Here is a 21,938-nt window from a genome sequence, read left to right on the forward strand (position 1 = left end):
GGAATTCACTGTCTTGCTGTGACCACCCTGAGCACTGAGGACCCAGGTCAAGCCGTTATTGCAGGCTCTCAGAAGGGCGTGGTGGATCTAGACAAGTAGGGGTTACCCACATGCATGGGGGGGTGCGCCAGGGGGAGGCGCAGAGGTCGGGGGCAGGGTTCCAGCCCCACCCTTGCCCATGGTCTCTCTCTGCATTGCAGGAGCCTTCCTGTCAAAGACCTCACCGTAGACAGCACCTCTCCCGTGTATCAGGCTGTGATTAAGAACCAGAACAAGCCGGAAGACGAGGCTGACGACTGGGCCCGCCGCTCCTCCAGCCTGCAGTCTCGCTCCTTCCGCATCCTGGCCCAGATGACGGGGACAGAATATAGTAAGGGAGGGCTGTGGGGTGGCAGGAAGGGGCGACGATGAAGGGCCAGCGAGGGTCCTGGGCCCTACTCCACAGTCCCACGGAAGCCGGGGAGTCGAGCCCCCCACCCTTGAAGATGAGCTGGCCTCGATAGATAGTTAGCAGTCTGCTGCGCCCCTTCTGGGTCCCTGGGGCAGGCACAGTGACGTCAGCCTGCTGCTCGGCTCCTGGACTCCAGCGGTGGGCGGCGGACTGGCTGTGGTGCTTTCCGGATTGGGATGAGAGGGCTTTGCAGGCCACACCTCTGGCTACTCCCTCCCACCTGCGCCTCTTCCTCTCATGCCCCCTTTCTCCCCCTGCCCTGTGCCCAGCACACAGCCTTTTCTTTCCAGAGATCACAGGTAGGGAGCAATAACTGTCCCATCATGGGTGGGGACTCCGTGCCCACCGAGCTCTAGTAGCTTTTCTTTCTGATGTTCCCTGTGATTCCTCCTGACCTGCAACTTCTACCCACAGTGCAAGACCCTGATGAAGAAGCTTTGCGAAGGTCAAGGTAAGTGCCTGGACTCAGGCTCTGTGGCCTTGCCCGTTCTAATCCCCTCCCTCCCAGGGCAGCCCCTAGGTCAAACGACTCATGGAAGGAACGTCTCAAGTTAATGCATTTGGAAATTCCCGACCCCTGAAGGGCTCCGGCAGATGCTGGCTTGGGGCGTGCATCCCGGGTCAGTGAGGTGGGTGCCTGGAGCTGAGTCTCTATCCCCTGGGCCCGGGCTGCACGAACGAGGACTCTGGGCTCTCCCGGCTCTGTCCCTGGGCAGCGGGCAGGGCTGCTTTGGCCTTTGCTGGGCTGTTGAGAATGAGGGCATCTCTCCCTGTGAGGCACCGGGCAGGCTGCCTGGCCTGCCCACTCATCTCAGGGCCTGTCCCCTGTGAGTCTGAAGGGTAGGCACTGGGAAGCAGGCACGCAGAGGGCCGTGCTGGGCGGGGCTGACTGACCCTTGGACTCAACTCTCCAGACCCACGTTGAGGTATCAGTTCCACAAATTGCTCAAAGCACCACAGCTGCTGCAAGGAAGCAAAGCCCTGGGTATGAGAAGTGGCTTGTGCAGGGCTAGGTGTCTCTGAGTATGGTCTCCCCGATGGTGGCAGGCCTGAGGCCCCAGCCACTGGCCTGACACCTTTGGCCTGTCAGGTGCTCGTGGCCCTGTGCATGATGGGGGCACACTGCCCTGGAACCCATTGGAACCCGCTAGGGCCTTCCATGGGAGGCATGAGGCCCAGAGTGATTGTGCTTTACACTTCTGGAAGCAAATGTGTCATCTGCATGTCCTTCCTGGGAGAGTCTGCCTTGGGCCAGCACATCCTGTGGTGGCCTCCGTGTGAGGGGCTGGGGCCCAGAGGTGCCTTTCCACCCTGGGCCAAGCTTTCTGTTCTTGCTAACCAGTGTGTAGTGGCCACAGGACTGTGTGGAGAGTGGGACTCTGGGGTCAGCTTGAGTTGATGTGGAGTTTCTTTTCGAACTTCTATTTCTGCCAGCTGAAGTTGCTCCCACTCTTCGGCTGGGGCATCCAGTCCTGAAGTGTGGTTCTCCCTGGCCTGCTAATAGTGGCATGCGGTTCCAGTGGTGGTTCTTAACCTGTCGGTGCCTGCAGCGTGTCTGTAAAAAGCCTGAAATGCGATGGTGTTTGATTTAGTGCAAATGGTAGTATGGAGCTATTGGAGGCGTGACTAAGCTGTCGGCTGTCCCCATCCTGTGCTCCTCTGCTCCTGCGCCATTTCTGTGTTTGTCTCACCTCCTCTTCGGAGCCACTCACAGAGATGCTCCAGGGGGCAATGTAGTCTTTACTGAAGATTTGATGGAAGGGCTTTACAGTACATACCCCATAGCAAACCGCTTCGAAATCTCCAGGTCCCTTCCACCAGGAAACCAGCAGGGACCTGCACTTTTTTCCCAGCCGCCGTCACCCCCTCTCAGTCCTTCTGGTTACTTTACGTTTCTCCCACCCGTCAATCTAAGGTCGCATCTCAGTAACCAGACACTGTTTAGAAGGTGGAAGGGTACTGGTGGAGGTAACTTACAAGGAACCTTTGTCTTTCGTATTTTCCCTGGAATATTTGCAGGCTCTGTGAAGTTATTGAGTGAGAACACAAAAGGCAGTATCAAGGGTGGTCTGCAGGCCTTGGCGTTGGCCTTCCCCTTCCCTCCTTTCAAAAGCATCTCTTGGGGCTTGTTCGGCCTGGTCCTGTAGGCCCTTTCCCCCTGGGACCTAACTGCCCACTAGCTCCATTCAGATCCCAGCAGAAGGCAGGGGCTCTTGAGAACTCTTCTGCAGGTGTTGGCGTCTCTCCCTCAGCCCCTGCAGGGTTTTGCTGGAGGGAGAGCTGGAAAGGGGGTGCCAAGAAGAAACTCTAGCCTACTCCCTCCCTCTGTTCAGGCCCCCATCCTGAGAAAGCAGCTCCCCACCCCCTGCCCCACCAGGGCCCTGTGCCACTGTCAGCCCCTCCCTCTGGGGTCTCTGGCCCTGCAGTGTAGGCGCTGAGGCCACCAGCAAGCCTTCTGCCCAGGACTGGAGGGGCCTAAGCCTGCTGCCCTTCTCCTTTTTTTCTGACTTTAATTTCTGGAAGGCTGTCTTCGTGGCCTCCCCTAAAATGCCCATTCTTTCCATGGCCACAGGAGGAAGGTAGGTGTTTTTATTTCCCTGAATCCCAAGCAGCCTGTGGCCCAGAAGTGAGAGGTGGGGGGTCCAGTGGGTCCAGTGGTTCAGTTCTGTTTGTGATTAATGCCCGAAGTAGTAACTGACCACTGGTCACGGGTGGGGTCACAGACTCATCCGAGTGGCCATCTGAGCAGAAGGGAACACACTTACCACCGCCCTGGGTCCAGGCTGGTTAGGGATCTTGCTCCCTGGGGATCTGAGCCCCACTGATATCTGTTCCCCCTCCAAGTTGGAATCTGCACCCCCAGATCCATCTTGTTGGCTGAGGACAGACACGGCCTCTGCCTTTCCCCCTCCCAGTTTAGCCTGACTCGCAGTGGGGAATCTGAGGGTCTCTCACGAAGGCTGCACCTCCCCAGAGAAGCTTCACTGCACCCCGCTTCCAGGTAGCTCACTCCGGCACGGCCTGAGTTTGCCAAACCCAGTGCCCAGCAAGCTGGGCACTGTGGCAGCCTATACAGGCTTATACATCTGCTGGGGCGCTTTTTCCTTCCTGTTGCTGTGTCCTGGAAAAGCTGGCAGGGATGCCAGGTGTTCTGTACCAGGAAGGGCACTGGTGGCCTCAAGGGCAGTAGTAATCTGCCCCTCACCTGTCACTGCTCCACCTCCGAGGCCTGCCCCCGCAGAGTCCCAGAGCAGCTCAGAGCCCTGCCCTGACCTCCCCTCCTCTCCTCTCCGGCCCTGGCTCCTGGCACTGTGACGCTGTCTCTGTATCTGGTAGCAAGTAGCTTCCCTCCGAGGCTCTAGTGCCCACCTGCTGGCCTAATCTCCAGGGACTCTGTCTTTACAAGGGAGGCAGGGGAGGCCCTGAACAGTCCAGGCATCAGCTGCAGACTTGGCTCACCTCCCAGGAAAGACCCAGCACCTTAGCAAACTGTTCAGGTGGGCTTAAACACCAGCCTACTGCCAGGTTCAACATGGGTACAAGATGGCTCCCAGCCTTCATCTGAAGTAGCAGAGCCCCATCCAAAGCTGAGCCTCTAATCTCAGAGAGGTCACCACGGCTTCTGTCTGACTTCCGGAAGGCATCCCAGGGCCCAGATGGCTCAGAAGGTTGGGTCCACGTTGGGCAGCCCTGACAGGGGTGGGAATACAGGCAAGCCTAGCTTCATCCTAGGCAGGGCTCGAATCTGCAAGGCATCTGGATCCCACCGCTTGGGCGTAACCGTCCTGGAGGGCCCCGGTGTGTAACTCAGGCATCTCCTGGTCCCCACCTTGTGGTGCCGCTGTCTACACGTTCAGTCTCTGTGTCTACATAAATGCTCCCCTCAGGAAAGAACTCCGCGTCTCTTCCTGGTCCCCAGGCATTAAGGAAAATGTTGATTTTAGTGACCAGTTCCCAGAGGAGTTGAAGGTGAGGGTTGCGCTGTACAACAGTGCATTGCAAACAATGTAAAAACCCTCTGAAGTCCCTTCTCTGACGTGCAACTGTCCAAGGTTCTGTTTCCTCTCCACCCCACCCCCACTTCTAACAGAGCACCAGGACTCACTGGTTTCCCCCTCCTCCCCCTGCAGCCTCCCTGGGCATGTCAGTGTCCTCCTTCTTCCCCGTGCACGCTCAGCTCTGTCCCGGCTCACGGGCAGACTCTCCTGGTGCTGGCGCAGCTCAGGGCTGGTAGCGAGAGTTTCGTGGATTTTCAGTCTTTGGTGTTCTGCCAGCCTAGCAAGTTCAAAATTCACAACTAGAGAGACCAGGACACCCCCAGGTGTCACCTGAGCAGCCCTCGTTCGTGTCCTGGGACCTCCCTCCCTTTCTCTTTCACCCGCTCTCCAGTCTCTTCCCGTCTCTTCTCTTCCTCCCTCTTCTTGCTTCTCTCTTTGGCTAGCTGTGAATTTCCCAACCGCTCCAAGCAGAGCAGACTCACTACCCTCGCCGATTCTCCAGGACTGTTCCTGACCCTGTCACTGAGCATTGATGAAAAAGGCTTGGGCCTCGCTGGGCAAACTGGCCGCGTCTGTGTCCTGGGTGGTCTCTATGGGCTGGTCCATTATTGCCGCCTGTGGTGCTGTCTGCAGGGTTATGTGGGCTCCGCCACAGGGCCTAGGCTTCTGCTGTCATTGCCCCTTCTCCCCAACCCAGGAGAGGCAGTAGCAGGGGATGCCTGGCACTCAGATCGTGGTTCTGCCTCTGAGTTTCCGTGTGGCTTTAGGCTATCCATGTGATGTGTTTGGGCCTTGGCTTCTTCTTGGTATTAGGCAAGTTTGGACCAGTGGTTTTCAAATATGTTAGCAGGGGGCCCCTCTTGTCAAACAGGATCTTACACAGAGACCCATATGCAGGACTTAAGGTATAGGGGAGAGTCTGTCAGGTAATACAGATGTGGGAAGGTGGCCAGGTGTACATGTGGGGACACAGGACTGTTACCATACAGAAACGTAAGACCAGCATTGCCCCATCCTCTGACTTGTAAAGACCTAAAGCCGATCTTCCTGATCTTTACATGCTGGCCATTCATTTGTTAAGCTATTCATCTTGAGACAATTGCAGATTGGCATGTAGTTATAAGAAATAATACAGAGAGATCCTATGGAGCCTTTACCCCCAATGGTAGCGTCTTGGCAAAACGATAGTACAATATATCCCTCCCAGGGTGTTGACACCGATACAGTCGAATGCAGAATACTTCCATCACCCCGGGATCCCCCCATGTTCCCCTTTCATACCACACCCACCTCCCTACTGTGCACGCCCTGTCCTTAACCCACAGCGGCCACTAACCCGTTATCCGTTCTCTGTCTCTATAATTTTGTCATTTCAAGGATGTCATGCAAATGGAATCATGCAGCCTGAGACTTCATGGGATGGGCTTTCTCAGTCCGCTAATTCTCTGGGGGTTCATCCAAGTTTTGGAGTGCGCCAATGGTTCATTCATGTCTTTTTATTGCCAAGTAGTATTCCATCATCTGGATATAGCAATTAATTTTTAAAATGAGTTTTCAAAACTGTCCAGGTTAAACACACTGCGTTTGTGGCTAGATGTGGCCCCTGGGCCACCAATTTGCACCTCTGTTCTGGGGGATGTTAGAGGCCCCTCTGGCCTGGAGGATCTAGGATTCTGGCATCTGCGGCCCTGGCCTTTCCCAGGCACACTGTCTCCTCCATTTCTACATTTCTGGCCGTTCCTTACCTGCTTTGTCCTATGCCCTCGGCTGAGCAGGCTGTGGGTTGAGCCCCAGAGGCCCTGCTGGTGGGAAGTCCTGGCCCTCAGTATGTGTGCCAGCGGCCTTGTGAGTATGCGTTTGCACGTGTGTGCCTGGCTATGCTCAGCCCTAGGTGGGCGGGGCAGTCAGTGGTGTTTGAAGGCTTCTCTCTGGGGACAGAAAAGGGTTGGGAGAGACTGGGGCAGCACAGGGAGATGGCAGATCTGCTCACCAAGCCTCATCACGGGGACAGGCGTTCTTCCTTCTTGATGCCCAGCTAGGGGACAGAGACCATGCAAGGCTCACCTGCCTATGGGGTTCAGTCCCGAGAGCCCACAGCCAAAGCAGCCCTGCCCAGCTCTAACCACATGGGCCAGGGAGAACCCAGAGACCCCCCCATTTGCCCAGCCTGCCCTCAGACTCTTTAGCCAGGCCCCTTCTGCATGGCTCACTCAAGTCGGGAACATCAGTCCCTCCATCCTGGTCCTTGCGACTCTGCCTGACCCCCTGGAAAGTACCCCCTGGGTGGCAAAGCCTCTCCAAGCTGAATCCCTTCCTCCCTCCCATGCCCTCTGCCCCAGCTCTCAGACAGGGTGATGGCGGACACACCCCCTAACCCCTTTCTTTCTTCCTTTCTCTCTCTCTGTCTCTGTCTCTCTGTTTCTCTCTTTGTGCCACAGGGAAAGGTTTGAAACGGAACGTAACAGCCCACGTTTTGCCAAATTGCGCAACTGGCACCACGGCCTTTCAGCCCAAATCCTTAATGTTAAAAGCTAAAAGGCTGTCTGGAGCCCCTCACCCCTCTCAGGCCGGACCCCCTCCCTCCTTCCCCCCACACAGATCTGGCATGTGAGCCCCACGGTGATGCTTGAGAATGTATAGCTGTGCTGGGGGGCACCTTCGCTAGTCACCTGCAGTAGTTGTGCTCTCTGCCCGCCCTAGAGCTGATGGCGGAGGCCCAGCCCCACGCAGCACTGCACCCACTCTACCCCCACCCTTCAGTGCAACCCTCACCACCCCCCAGATAGCTCAAGCCTCTGCTCCCCTGTACAGGACCTTTCTGTAGATCAGAGAGAACGTGATGGGGTTTGCTGGCAGAACACCCCAGAACCAAGGGAAACAGAATGTGTCACTGGTCCATTTCCCACCAACCTCAGCTCCTGGGAGGGGCAGCCTGGCCTAGTGCCATCCTGGAACAAGCTGCCCGTAGATCAGGGTCCCGAGAAGAGGCCAATTCCCCACCCCCCCTCACTCCTTTGTGCCCTCTGGAGCCCAGGCAGCCCAGGACAGGGCTCCCTGTAGAGGAAGAGGGAGCCCCAGGGTGGCTGAGGTAGAGGCCCTTCCTGGCCATGGTGAGATTGGAGCAAGTGTCATCCTCTCTGTGCTGTGTGTGCTGGCTCCCTAGTTCTCTCTCCTGTACATATAAGCATGCTCGTTCTGAAATAAAGAGGATTTGAAATGAACCAAACCAGCCCCGGTCCTGCTGTGCCTGTGTGCATGTCACCAAAGGGGGCAGGTCTGAGACGGGGAGAGGATAGGTACCTACAGAAGAGGTGCAGGGGCAGTGCCCGCCGGGGCTGGCACCTGGTGAGCTCTGCCCACCACTGTTTTCCTGCCCCTAGGGCCCTGCCCAGGGCTGCCGGGCGCAGACAGAGAGGACGGCAGGTGAGAATCTGTGCTGCGGGCTGGTGGGCAGCCTCAGCCTCCTTCGGGGTAGCGTGTGCGTGGACAGAGGAGCGGGATCTGAATGCCCATGCCTCTCCTCCCATACCCAGCCACAGCCAGCAGGCCGAGCCATCCCTCCCTCCCATCAGAAAGCGTGCCACAGCCCCTGGCCCAGGAAGGCACTGCTCACGCTCAGCCCTGGTCCAGGAGGGAGACACACCTGAACTAAGGAGCGGCTCACAGGGGAAATGCTGGGGGTCCCCCGTGGGCTGGGCCCCGGCTCAGGGGAGAGGAGCTGGGAGGTATGCCTGGTGGAGTCTTGCTCAGGTGGCAGGAAGTAGGGGAAGGCCCTTGCTCCTGGCCTCCACACACCTGTGGCCTTGTCCTGGTCCTGAGCGTTTGGGAAGGGCCGGGCTGGCAGGCTTATGTCCTCCCCACCCACCGGTCTGCCCATCAGCCCTCACCCCTGACTGGGGGAATCACAAGCTGAGAACATGAGATCGCCGGCACTTGGCAAATAATGACAGGTGCTGAGGCACATCCCTCAGGGCTCCCTCATCACCCCCAGGGCTAGACTGGGCCGCAGCCTCGTGCCTACCCCCGCTGCCTGGGCACAGGCTCTCTTTCTCACCCTGGGGACCTTGGCAATCCGGTCTAGAAGAGCTGGCCAGGGAGACTGTTCTCTCCTGCCTACCACCTTGAGATGCTCCCCAAAGCCCCCCACCAACCTGTTCCACCTTGGCCTCCCGTCTCTTCCTGCCTCTAGCAGTCTGACTCCAGGGCCAAGGCGAAGACCAGGCGAGGCAGGCTGGCTAGGGGATCAACTGGGGAGGTGGGGGGAGGGGGGTGGTGCTTCTGCCTGCACCTAGGCATCCTGGAGCACACTCATACTTAGCTGACCTTTTACTGAGGACTTCTGAGGCCAAGGGTAGGTTGGGGGTTGGGGGCTGCCAGACAGAGAGAGGCCCCAGGTAGTGGGTGTCCTAAGGCTGGCAGAGGACCTGAGCCAATCCATTGGAGCTGGTGGCCTCCCCATCCCCAGTCCCCATCTCCCCGGCCTGTCAGAGCCCTCCTGGATCCACCTGATGGTTTGCTTTCCGGCCTGCCTGGTGCCTCCCCAGTGACCCCAGGCTGCTGCATGCAGCACCTTGGGTGGCCCCAGGCCAGGGCTCTGTGTAAAGCCCTCTGGAGTAAATGGGAGAGATGTCCTCATTCAGCATTCTGTGTCCTTGGGCATTAGTCAAGGCACTGTGCCTAGCTGCTGTAGGTACAGAAGGAATCAGGAAGAGCTAATGTGATTGTGGCTGACCATAATGCAAGGCTGATCATGTGAGGTCCAGAGACAGGGGGCGCTCCTCCGACTGGAGGATCAGAGAAGGCTTCCTGGAAGAAGGGGTCTGTGTGTTCGATCTTCGGGAACAGTTAGGAGTGGGGCATGTGCAGTTATGGAAGGCTGCGCAGGTACTCTAAGCAGACAGAGCAGAGGTGCTGGCTCAGTGTCCCAGAACCCTGACTTAACCATTTTGGCTGGAATGGAGGGCGTGCAGAGAATGTTATGGTTAGTAGCGGTCTGGAGCTGAAATGCCAGGCTCTGGGTTTTGACTGTATTCCAACACAATGTGGAACTAGTGAAAGCTGCAGGGCACCAGTCACACTGCAGCCTGTGGGGATCGTTGCGGACTGCACAGTTCTTGAGGGGTGTCATCACCTAGACTACAGTGTGAGTGTGGCCCCTGGAGTCATGCAGGGCAACAGCCCAGCTGCAGAGTGACATGGTCAGGGCTGCCCTGAGCAGTAGTCATCAGGCTGCAAGGTGGAATGCTAGGTAGGCAGGTGGCAGCATGAACAATCTCAAGACCAACCACTTGACTGGCATTCTATCATCATCCAGTCAACAGAGATGTTCATATTCCATTCTCCATCATCACCCCAGTAATGGCAAACAGCACCCAGAACCATCAGTCACAGCACCTCCACCATCGTCAACATTTCCAGCCTGAGCCCAATGGCTACAAGCCCCCAGGCCCAGCACCACCACCATCAACACCATCCCTATCCTTTCCGTACCTAGTACCACTGCCATCAGTAAGAGCATAACCAAAGGCTACCACAACAGAGCAGGGTGCGGGGTTAGCACACTGTACCCTGATGCCAGCTGGGTAGAGGGATGGGCTGAAAAGGGGACTGGAGCCAGGCTGTGTTTCTCCTTTGGCCACACCCTCCCCATGCAGACACCAGCAGTTAATATAGTTGGGTTGGGTTGGTTTTTGCTTAGATGTTTAAGGTGAATTATGACCAAGGCAGGAGGCAGCTATAGAGTCCTAGACCAGGCTGGGGTGGTCTAACGGGTACTGTCTTTAGGACTGAAGCCAGGGTCTAGTAAGTTCTCTGCAGTGCTTGCTTTCTGAGACACCCGCCCCCCTCCTTGGGGTTTCTGGGGGCTCAGGGAACTTCAGGCAGGAACTGACCTGGAAAAGAACCCAAGATCCTTCAGGATGCTCTTCAATGCCACTCCTACCTCCTCTAGGCCCTGGTTGCTTGGTTTCTGCAGACAGCGGTCCTAGATAGGATGCCCCTCAGCCAGAACCCCAAGCAGCAGGCTCGCGTGCATGTCCTTGGTCCTGCCCTGTGGTAGATGATGAGTTTTCCTAGGGTCACATCCAGCCCCAACTTCACCCCACAGAATCCAGGGTTCACATGGAGCTATGCCTGGGGAGAGCCGCAGGTAAGCTGGTCTGACAGGGAATTGGAGCACAGGGGACAGGCAAAGCCAGTTTCCTATTTGCCCTGCAGAATACTTTCCCCAGCCTGGGTATTTTCATCACTGCTGTCCTCAATTCCCAGAAGCCCACTGGAAGCATGTGGCCGTGTCAGGGAGAAACAGATAAAGGAGAGGGGTGTCCTCTGTCAGGCGGAGCCTTCCCAGGCCATACGTGTCCATGCCATGGGGCTCTGAGCAGCCAGTTCAGCAGTATGGTGTCAGGACCTGCAACTGTTTCTCTGAGGCGGCCGCTTCACAGGCATGGCTTCCAGAAGCCAGGTTCTTTCATGAAGGGTGAGGAAGTGGCCTCATGGAAGGGCCAGGGCTGCGTACCACCACAGGCCTAAGAGCTGGGCTGTCCAAGGCTTCCTCTCTGAACCACTAAGCTGGGAAAGAGCTGCACAGGGCATGGCCACTGCCCTTGTCCACCATGGATGCTTCCTATGCAGTCACAGAGAGGAATGGTGCGCCCTCCCCCGAGGCAGTCAGCTCAGCCTTGCCTCTTCTCCAGTCCTCTTCTTCCCTGACCCTCTCGTGCTATTTCATGCCTTTCTCTACCATACACTTCACTGGATGGAGGAGAGCACGTCGTGATGCTTTGGTCAATAGCTCATGGCCCCCTGGCGTCCCTACCTGGGACAGACCTTTGTAGTACCTTGGTACTCAAAGTGTGGTCCACGGACCAGCAGCATCAGCATCACCTGAAAGCTTGTCAGAAATGTAGACTCTCAGCCCCACCCCATACCTACTGGGCCAGAAGCTGCATTTTAACAAGATTCCCGGGCGATCTGCCTGCATGTTAAAGTCTGAGAAGTATGTAGTGGTCAGCGGCCGCGCCTGTCTCTGCCAGTTGGTAGCAGGGTGATGTTTTAGCAGAGATTCAATCTTTCTGGACCTCAGGTTCCTCATCTGTAAAATGAGGATCTTGATACCAATCGCCCAGTGAGGTTGAAAGGATCAAATGGAGTAATGGGGTGCCGCTCATACAGCTGTTTAGTGCAAGGCCTGGCATATGGTAAGCACTCAGAGAGGGAAGAGGATTATTCTAATTTATTTCAAATCAGAATAGAGCCTTTTGTTGGGGAAAGATTCTACTTGACTGATTGCATGAAGAAGGTTCTTTGTTCCTGTATGAGGGACCACTTGAGGTACTAGGTAAGGCTTCAAATCCACATGCCTCAGTCAAAGCCTGCTGTCACTACCGAAAAGTTCTAGGAGCTCGAGCAATTCAATTCTCTCAGTCTCCATTCCTTCACTTATTAAAAAGAATTGATAATACCCACACCAGAGGGTTTTTGTGAGGATTAAAGACATAGGCCTGGCACATAGTTGGAGGTCAATAATTGAATTTCATAGCATAAGGAAAATCATTTCCACCTATAGGAGTTGCAGTATCCTGTCACCATTGTAACAAGTACAGACATATCTTAGTCCAACAACCCATGTACATTTCTTTGCTTTCCTATAATTTAATTTTTATTCCCTCCCTTATTTCACAGGTGGCCGAAATCTAATCTCATCGACCCAGGCTCTGATGCTCCTCTTGTCTGGGGTGGCTTTGCGAAAGAGGGGCTTGCAGAATGCCAAGGAGGGTGGGGTGGGGAGTCTGGGCACCTGGTCCTTGATCATGGTCCACCTGTGCTGGCATCTGCTGGGGTATCTCCATCCGTCTGGTCACACTGGTCCACACTGGCAGAGCAGTCACCTCTCATGTTCCCAAGTACAGGGACTTTCAGATGTGCAGGCGCTCAGGGCCACGTCCGTGTCACTCTCAGCTGTGTGGGAAACTGTCTACAACCCCCAGGCCACAGGATGGCCTACAGGTCTTTGGGCTGCCTCAGGCCTGCCTGCCCCTTCACCATGGGCCTAGGCATAGGGGACCCTGGGGTCCTGCCACTTCCCCAGGGTTTGCCCAGAAAACGGGCACAGCTGCCTCTATTCTCGAATCCCTCACGCCACGTCGCCCCCTTTCTGGTCCAGATGACCTTGATCTGTCCGGCATGGTAGCTTTCACCCATCTTCCAAATGTATCATCAGTGCCCTGAGTGCTTCGCAGCCTAAAGCCCAGGCTATCACAGCTTCAGAGCTTAAGCCCTTGACAACAAAATACCTTACCTCTGCTTTTTTCATTATATCATCCCTTCTCAAAGGCAAAGCGTGCCTCTGACTAAATGAGGAAGGGTGAAAGAAAGGAAAACAGGATGGAGGAGAAACCTTGGTTGATAATTGAGACTACTTTTTGACTGCACTGTTTTTATAGTACACGTTGAGAAAGACAAATTAGGAAGTACACAAAAATGGGAGGCAGGGGAATCTCACGAGGCTTGAAAATACTTCTGACGTTACTGTGATCTCCCTGTGGTCTGAGCCCTTCCGTCTTGGGGTCCTGGGTGGGGGTATTCTTTCCCTGAGCCTGGGGACAGGACTTCTGGAAGATCCTGCTCTGTTGGCAGTAAGGCTGGTACCTTCCGCCCAGCCTGCCTCTTCTGCAGCCACCCCCCCAGCAGAGGGGCGTCCTTGACCTGTTGTCTTTCTCGGTCCGCCTCGTCAGCACCCCCATTGAGCATGCTCCAGTGTGCACCAGCCAGGCCACCACCCCGCTGCTGCCCGCTTCTGCCCAGCCGCCTGCTGCTGCCTCTCCCAGCGCAGCCTCGCCACCCCTGGCCACAGCCGCTGCCCATGCTGCCACCGCCTCTGCCGCAGCCCCTGCCTCAAGCCCTGAGGACAGTCCAAGGTAACTGGCCCACAGGTGCCAGCCCTGACTGCGGGGAAGGGAGGCAGGAAAGGCCTCCCCCGGGTCCATCTGTTGGCAGCTGTGTTGGGCCCTCAGAAAGGTCCATCCAAAGTGGTTAGGACCCCAGGGCCCTGGGGACGCCAAGGCTCTGCACTGCTTGGTGCTGAGAGTGAAGGGAAAACTGGAGGCGCATTTCAGGGAAGCTCACTGGGACGTGTCACCCTGCCCCAGGGGCACATGCTCTAGGGAGAAAGGTGAAAGCCACACACACACATACGAAGTTAAATGACGAAGGGAGGCTGTGTGGAAAGTCCGTGTTCCTGGAGCTGGGATTACAGAGAAAGAAAGGAAATCAAGGAGGCCTCCGTGGAGGAGGCTGCGGTAACCCACTGAAGGCAGGTCAGATTTGGGCAGATATTTAGCAACTACCCTGCCTTCTTTTGATGGAGAAGCATGCTAACTCCAGAGGCACCTGATGGAGTGGGATTTACATCTCTGCTCTACCACTTACTGTCTCTAACCTTCAGAAAGTGATGTAAGTCCTCTGAACCTCAGTTTCCTCATCTGCTAAGGCATTAATGCAAAGCCTATTTTATAAGGTCAGGATAGAAAAAGTGTACATAAAACACCTAGCACATAATATGCTCTCAAGTACTGCAGGTTACTGCATTCCTGCCTGCCCTCATGGAACTCAGCCAAGTCGGGGGAGGGGTGTGTTGAAGGGTGTGGGGAGGCAGAGGGGGTGGGCTGGACAGGTCATTCTGGAGCCGCCAGGCAGTGTAACAGGCCAGGCAGGCCCAGCTCTTTCTGGGCTGTGTGGAGCTGCCAAGTTGGTGTTTGGGGTCAGAGCCAGCTTTCCCAGTCGCCACACTCCCCTCCCAGGGTTTTGCTGGAAAGACACGGTTCTAGGTCAGGGTGCATAGTTCCCTGGTGCAGCCTGAGGCCCATGAAGGGTCGGCAAAGTGGCCTGTGTGCTGCGCCCCTACCCCCGGGCTCCACAGTGACCCAGGTGGTGCTGAGCCCAGCCTTTCCCCATCCCAACTCAAGCATCAAGGGTGAGCCTGGCCCAGGCTTCCAGGGCTCCTCATATCCCAGCTTCCTGGGGACATGTAGCAAGCTGCTTCCCTTCTGCACACCGGAATCTCTTCAGGTAATCTCTTCAGGCCTTGCTCCCTGCACAAAGAAGAAACCTTGAGAAGGATAAGATATATCCCTGCTGTCTAGTGAGAAGATGCCTCCCCAGGTTGAAGGGAGTCTTTAGATGCTGCGGCCCCGTGGATGGTCTAGCCTCATCCCTGGGGCCTCAGCCCTGTTCAAGGGTAAGCTCCAGCACCCGCTCCAGGCCTCCATGTCTGGGGGCCCTCGGGACTCCCTCTACAGGACAAACCCTTCCTCTACTTTGCCTTGCAAAGAGATGTGAGGCCTGGGTGGAGGCTGGAGAAGGACCTGGAGGGCTCCCTGCATCAGGCTGGAGCAGAGGGGGCCAGGGGACCACGCTCTGGGCCCAGCTACCTTCCCTCCTTGCACACGGGCCGGGATGGAGCTAGAGGGAGCCAATGGGAGACAAATGGACGCCCAATGTGGCCTCAGAATTCTTGCTGGGTATCTTAAGTCTCTGCTTGCGGCCCCAACACCAGTCTCTGGCAGAGGACCTGTAGTTCCTGGGATGCTGGGAAAGCATCCCCTACTGGTGGGAGAGTCTGGCCTTCTCCTGCCACAGTGGAAGCTGGGCACCGCTTGGACACGGCCTCTTTCTCTTCCACTGAGGCTCCTACTCCACTGGTCTTAACAGGGGTATATCAGAGAAGGGCAAGCCCAGGGAGGGGAGACAGTACCCTCATTCAGCCAGAAACACGGCAGCTTGGCGTAGCAAGCCCCCAGGTCTGGGACACTGGCTCTCTGAGACTCATTCTACCTCCAATTGTCTGGGACGTCACCACAGACCCTTCTGAATCTATTTAGGAGCCTGGCGGTGGGTTCTTAGCTCAGGGCAACCCACTCCCAGAGCCCTAGAGAAGGAGGTATTCCCTTATCCTGTGACTCTGCCCAAAGGCAGGCAGGAAGCCATGGGTGGGCAGGGGTCAGTATATTTTAAGGGGCTCACTTCTCCAGCGCTCCCATCAATGCCCCATTTGCCCTAGGGGTGGTCATGTCATCCCCGTTAAGATGTGAAAGATGCAGGGAGAGACCAGGGACATGTTCTATAAGGTTTCATTAGTTGTAAATGAAAAAAAAAAGGGGGGGGGGTTCACTGACTAATGGAATTGGGAAACACTGGATCAGACAAAGTTAAACAGACTGCTTAGCTGTAGGAGTTCTTGGAGCCTTTAGTTCTCTAAGAGGGGAGGCCAAGCACAGCATTTCCTGAGGGCAATGAACTGGAACTTTTTTGTTTTTCCATCTCTTTGGTCCCGTGGTCCCTGGGTCACAAGTGGGAAAAGGCTGCTTTAAGCTTCTTGGCAGCTATTCCACTGGGAGGAGGGCAACAGGAATCCTATATGGAAGAGGAGCCTCTAAGTGTGTGTAGGGGGGCCAGGGGGAGGGGGTCTCCTGGCCTCCCATGAGACCTCCCCAGAGCACTCTTGCCCAGAAACCTGAGACTTTGCTGCTCCCTCCAGCAACAATAGAAAGGGGGAGGGGGAGGAGGCCAGGTGGTCTGAGGCTGTGAGGTGCCCCAAAAGGTCAGGAGGTGGAGGGAGTAGGGTAGCTCTGAACATCTCCATCTCCCCTCTCTCCTTCCTCTGCCCCCTTCCCTGCCCCAGCCCCCATTCCACAGTCTCTACCCAGGGGTTGAAGGGTTTTCACTGCTCCTATCTGGCTGGTGCCTTTACTCCCTCTCTCCTAAGGCGGTGGCACCAGCAATGGGCTGTATTTCTCAAGGTGTCTCTGCTACTCTAACCAGACTCACCAAGACTCAGCACCCAAGGGGCAGCTTCCTCCCCCTGAGACCTCCATGGTCTTTCCTTCTCAGCCTCTGGCAGCTCCCCAGGTTTCCTCCTGAGAGGCTCCTTAAAGATCTGGGAGCCAGCCTGCTGTGGCTCCAGGCCCCAGGGCCCGGGTGGGGCTGTCCTTCTGGCTGTTAACTCTTACTCCCTTGGTTCCAGGCCCCAGGCCTCTGCCTACAGTCCCGCTGTGGCCACCTCTCCAGCACCTGCCGCCCATACATACAGCGAGGCCCCAGCTGCCCCTGCACCCAAGCCCCGAGTTGTCACCACTGCCAGTATCCGGCCTTCTGTCTACCAGCCAGGTGAGAGGCAGAGTGGGAAGGGAGGCTGTCTAGGCTGGGCGTGGGCTCCAGGGCTCAGCTCCAAAGCCACGTCCCCCTGAAGGATGGTGGTTATAGAGGCGCTGCTAATGAGGTTTCAGCCTTCCTTCCTCCAACTGTGGGCCAGAATCCTATGGAAGCTGCCTCTGGTGCTGGGGAGACAGGTGGCCAGTGCCAGGCAGGGATGGGGCCTCCCAGCTCTTGGGAAGAGGACATTCCTGCCTGGGGATTTCCAGGCTCCAGGTGAGGAAGAGAGGGTTTAGAGGGGAGGGGCTTGTTCCTCCAGGAGTCTGGATCTGGCTCAAGGCAGAGGATAGGCAGCTGTAACAAAAGTGCCACGGGCTTTGAACAGACCTATGGCATAATGTGATGCTGGGCAAACTGCTCACCTAGCTGGTCTTTGGTTTCTTCAGCTGGGACAGGCTAACTAGAGGCATGGAGAGCACATGTGACAGGTGGGAGAGTGGCCCACACAGGGTCTCCAGGTGGCTGGCCTCACTGGCTGGCTGTTCCATCGCTCTGGTCCCCATTCTCATCACTGCGGGGACGAGGGCTCAGCCTCTGTCTTCCCTTTTCCTAGGCAAAGTTGGGCCTCTCCCCAGAGCTCCAGGGCGGTTCTCAGGCTGGCTTAGACCCCTCCTTCCCCTGCATGCCCCTGCTCAGTGAACTTAAGGGAAGATAAGACAGGGACTGAGGCAGGAAGCACCTTGCTTGGGGGAGTTGACTTGATGTGTAGGGCAGAGGAGCCACAACCAGCCCTCTGTTCTATAAGTATACTCTGACATTAGTGCTGAGTGTGTAGACGTGGCTTTAGCATCAGACTCCCGTGCCAGGCTCCGCTCTGCTATTCTAAGGCAAAGTACTTCATCTCCCAGGCCTGTATTTCCTCGTTTAAAAAATAGGCATATTATGTACACCTGGTGCTCTGGGGATGAAATGAAGCACCCAGCACAGTGCTTGGCACACAGGAGGTGCCCTTCTCTGTCTCTTCAGAAGCAAGAACACAAAGTTCTGAGGTTAAAAGTCCACAGGATTAGAAAGCAATTTGCAGCGGGCTGCTGTGGTGAAAAATCTCCTGTGGAGGTAGAGGAAGCAGCTGCTCTGCGGAGATGGGGGGCACAGGAGGGAGGGTGATAAGGAGTTGGGAGGAGCAGCGGCGGTTGGAGGGGGCGCAGGGAGAGTATTTCCGCCCGGGTGCGGGCTCCGGTCCCAGGCAGGTCCTTCTGGGCATCTTCCGGGGCGGGCCCCGGGTTTCGGCTCCGCCGCCCCGGCCGCCGGCTCTCCTCTGCAGGCCCGCCAGGGGGCGGCACGGCTCCGGGGCCGCTCACCGCCGGGCCCCCGACTGGCGTCTGTCTCCTCCTCCTTCCGGCACTGGAGTCCGGGGCGGGGCGAGACGTGCTGGAGCCCTGGAGCTGCCGGCCTTTGCTGAGTTCCCAGGCCTCGCAGACGTTAACTCATTCCTGCCCGGAGGGAAGGAGGCCGCCGGGCGGCGCGCGCCTGAGCCGGCCTGCCTCTGCCCCCTCTCCTGAGGGTGGGGTCCCAGGGAGGCTGGCAGGTGGTGTGGGGAAAAACGAGGATCGTGGACCCGGGCCCCTCCCCTCCTCTCCACCGCCGACCCCGGGCCCGGGGAGAGCGGGGAGCCCGCGTGCCGTCCGAGCTGCAGCTCCCCGCGAGGGCTCCTCCGGGTCCAGGGTGGAGTTCGCAGCCCAGATCTTATCGCCTGCACCGAGGCTGGGTGGCCGCTCCCCGGAGCACCTGGGGCCCGGGAGTGGGCAGGGGGCCCCCCACTTCCACCCCGACCCGCACCCCCGCGGGGGCTGTGCGCTCGCAGGAGCCGGGCCCGACCTGGAGTGAGTCAGAAATCACCTTGTTTAATTACACCATTCCCGAGCCAACGAGTGCGATAGGGGCTTTTGAACTTGCCAATTAGAGATGAAATATCACCTTCTAATTTGGACGGGCTTTATTCCGTCAAGCAGAAATAGCAACAGCCCAGGGCTCGCAGATGGGATATCAAGTCTCTCTCCTGGCACGTCGGGGATGGTGGGGCCAGCCAGGCTGAAGGGCGCAGAGGGAAGGGAACTGGGAAGCAGCTGCTCCTCACCGGGGACCTGATGGCTGAGGGAAGCTGCCGGCCTGTGCCTCGAAGAAGGGAAGGGCCCTAGCTCTGGGAGGGTGTAGTCTTGGGCAAGGAAGCAGCCCACGCGGGCCCAGATGCCGGGTGCCTCTGACGTGCTGAGACCTTCGTGTGGTGGGGATTTAGAAAAGGGGGGTGGATCATGGAGTCTGGAAGGCCTTCCGAGGAGGGAAGAGAATGGCTGCCAGGCAAAGGGAATAGGGTTAGTGTTGCTGGAGGGAAGCTGGAAGTGGGCAAGGGCCCGATTTGGAAGGGGCGTGCTAAACCTTGTTTTGCTGCCTAGGGAGTGGTTAAGCAGGGAATCTGGAGTTGAGACCTGCTGCTTGAGTGCCAGTTTCAGCTCGGCGTTTCTTCAATTCTCCAAGCCTCAACTCCTCTTCTATAAAATGGACTTGAAAGTACTGTCTGCCTCATTGGATTGCAGCGAGTATTACATGAAATAGCGCACGTAAGGGCCCTGGCATGTGGAAGCAGTCAGTACTTGGTAACCGTTGTTCTGATTAGGACAACACTGTCTAATAATACATTTTCTAGTAGCCACACTTTTTAAAAGGAAGCAGGTGAAATTAATTTTAATATATTTTATTTAACTCAGTATATTCAAAATATCATTTCAATGAACAATCAATATAAGATTATTAGTGAGATATTTTACTTTCTTGTCTTGTACTAAGTCTTTAAGAATTGGTGTGTATTTTATATTTATAGCATGTTTCAGTTTGGACTAGCCGCATTTCAAGTGCTTAATGGCCACATAGGGCTATGTATTGGATAACACAGGATTAGGGCTTTCATTCTTAATCCCTCTTAGCAGAGATTCCCCCCGCCACTTTACAAAAAAAAAAAAAGGAAATAAGATCTTGCACAGAACCCCATTATTCAGAGAGGGCTGAAGCTGCTCTAACATTTTGAGACCCTCTGTTCCAGGCACTTGGGAGCTATGCAAGCTTGTTAGGGAGGGTGACAACACCTCAAATATGGGCTTCACAGGTTTACTAGTGCATGCAACATGTCACTCCAGTAGGTCCCCACTCTGTGAGGCAGACAGGGATGTCACACCTACCACCACTGATGATTAGACTCAGTCCCAGGTTACTGACTTCAGGGGTGCCACATCTCCCACCGCCTACATACCACAGTCTCCCTGGGCTGGGATCCCTCAGGTGACCATCAAGCTGTGAGATGAGCTGACAGTTCATCTGGACCATGAGACCCAGGAGTCACTCTCCTCACCATCTTCACTGACATTTAATGACACATACGCAGTGCCAGGCACAAGGCTAAGCCTTTATAGTTCTTATCTCCCATCATCCTTATAACAACCCTGAGAAGTACTAAGAATTATTATAGCCATTTTTAGACGAGGAAATTTGGGCCTAGAGACGTTAAGGAACTTGCCCAAGGGCACACAGCCAGGATGTTGTAGAGCTGGGACCGGAACCCAGGGTTCTTGATGGCTGTGCTACATGCCAGACCATGCAGCCTCCTCCAGGTTGATAGGTACTCCTCCATAATGTGGTACACCCAAATCTTCTGGAACTTGGACTCATGTTTTTTACAGAGGCAGCTTGGGGTGATAGAAAGAATGATTTTGGAAATTCACCCTGCCACTTACTAGCTCTGTCTGAGCCTCAGTGACCTCAACTGTAAAAGGGATTAATCCAGATGACCTGTTATGTGCCTAGCCTACCCTCTTAGTAAGTGGGAAGAAGATTTCCTTATGGAGAAAGTTTTACCTTTGGAAGCCAGCGTCACTCCCAGGATGGCTCTAGGGCAGGGCTGGGGAGGGTTTTACCCCTTCTGTTTTCAATAACACAGGCCGGGTCCCTATCCGTTCCCAGCACGGGGGTTTCCATGTCACCCACCTCTGAAGGGCCAATCATATGGGAGTAGAAGGTATGGGGTTGGAGCAGCAGGCTACAGGCCACCTAAGGTAATCTAGGGGGACCAGGTGGGGAGAGACCAAAGGCCAGGCCGGGAACTTTAGCCCTGAGAATGTCCTTCCTTTCCAGGCTGGAGCCTGATGGGGGCTGCCTCAGCATCTATCAGCACAGTCCATTCACCAGGCCAGACTCAGGAATGGGGAGGGAGGCTGCCCCGACACACTTCCTGGGGTAGGGGGAATGAGGCCTCTTTCCAGAGGAACAGACTGTAAGCTGAGGTGAGGCTTCTGGAACCTCCCTCCCTAGGAGGGGAAGCTGGTGAGACCATGTGTGCTGGACACAGCTGGGTCTGCCCCGGCTGGCTTTACGATGGGAGGCAGCAAAACTTAGAAACCTGGATTTTGAGGGCCCAGGCCTCGGAGGGCTTTGGGTGAGCAGCTGCTATGCTCCTTTGTGTTGCCGCCCTAAATCAGTTTCCACCAAGGTGATGAGGGGGGGCGTGTGTCCCCCAGAGGCAGCCACAGGCTGAGGGAGCAGCTACACCTAGGCTGTGTCACCCCAGCATCTCTGCCCAGCTTCCCTCCGAATACTGCCTTCAAGACCCACCACCCAAATGAAACCAAAATGGAATTTCCCCCCAGTACAAATCAAGCCAAGCTGTTTTTCAAGAAAACGATTGTAGCGAAACCTGAAACCTGAACCTGAAAACCTAACTGTCCCGTCATCTGCTTTGTCCCAAAGGCTGGACTAGGTCCAGTTCAGCAAACGCTTGTGATTGAGGCATTTCAGATGTCAAATCACTGGTCAGAGTGCAAACAAAGGCATCTTCCAGTCAAGGCCAAGCTGACCCACTCCCACCCTCTTCCTGGCCCAGGGGATCCAGATATGAGCCGGGCCCGGCCACCCCTGCCCCCGTCCCTGTCTCCTGCAGGCCTCTGGCAGCCAAGGCCTGGCAGAGCCGCACCCTGCACAGCTGCAGATATTTATAGCCCTGTCCCTTCCCAGCCCTGTCCAAGCTCCCGAGGGCTCTGCTCCGACGGCTGTTTATCTCCCTTGGCTCCCTGCTGCAACTTCAAATCGAGGCCATCAAGAAGTTCAGGGACGCGTCTCCTGTAAAAACTGGCATTGTGCTGCTCTAATATTAAAGTTGTCTTTTCCAGTTCTCTGGCTGGGGGCGGGGGAAGCTGGGAGAAGTGAATTCCTGACACATTTTTCTCTGGGTATTTTTGGCTTGCAGTGCCTGCATCTACCTACAGCCCATCCCCAGGGGCCAATTACAGTCCAGC

General features: G+C 56.1%; 1 protein-coding gene across 1 annotated transcript in view; it reads left to right on the forward strand.

Moving 5' to 3' along the window:
• LDB3 (LIM domain binding 3) overlaps positions 1–21,938 on the forward strand; it is a 55,939-nt gene that overhangs the window by 21,453 nt on the left and 12,548 nt on the right. The window contains exons 6-9 of the mRNA XM_024731424.1: positions 201–370; positions 866–902; positions 16,472–16,614; positions 21,890–21,929. Of these exons, the coding sequence (XP_024587192.1) occupies positions 201–370; positions 866–902; positions 16,472–16,614; positions 21,890–21,929 (390 nt within the window). The remainder of the gene's footprint in view (positions 1–200; positions 371–865; positions 903–16,471; positions 16,615–21,889; positions 21,930–21,938) is intronic.

This window comes from Neophocaena asiaeorientalis, unplaced genomic scaffold (assembly GCF_003031525.2).
Source record: "Neophocaena asiaeorientalis asiaeorientalis breed wild unplaced genomic scaffold, Neophocaena_asiaeorientalis_V1.1 scaffold714, whole genome shotgun sequence".
Classification (NCBI taxonomy): Eukaryota; Metazoa; Chordata; class Mammalia; order Artiodactyla; family Phocoenidae; genus Neophocaena; species Neophocaena asiaeorientalis.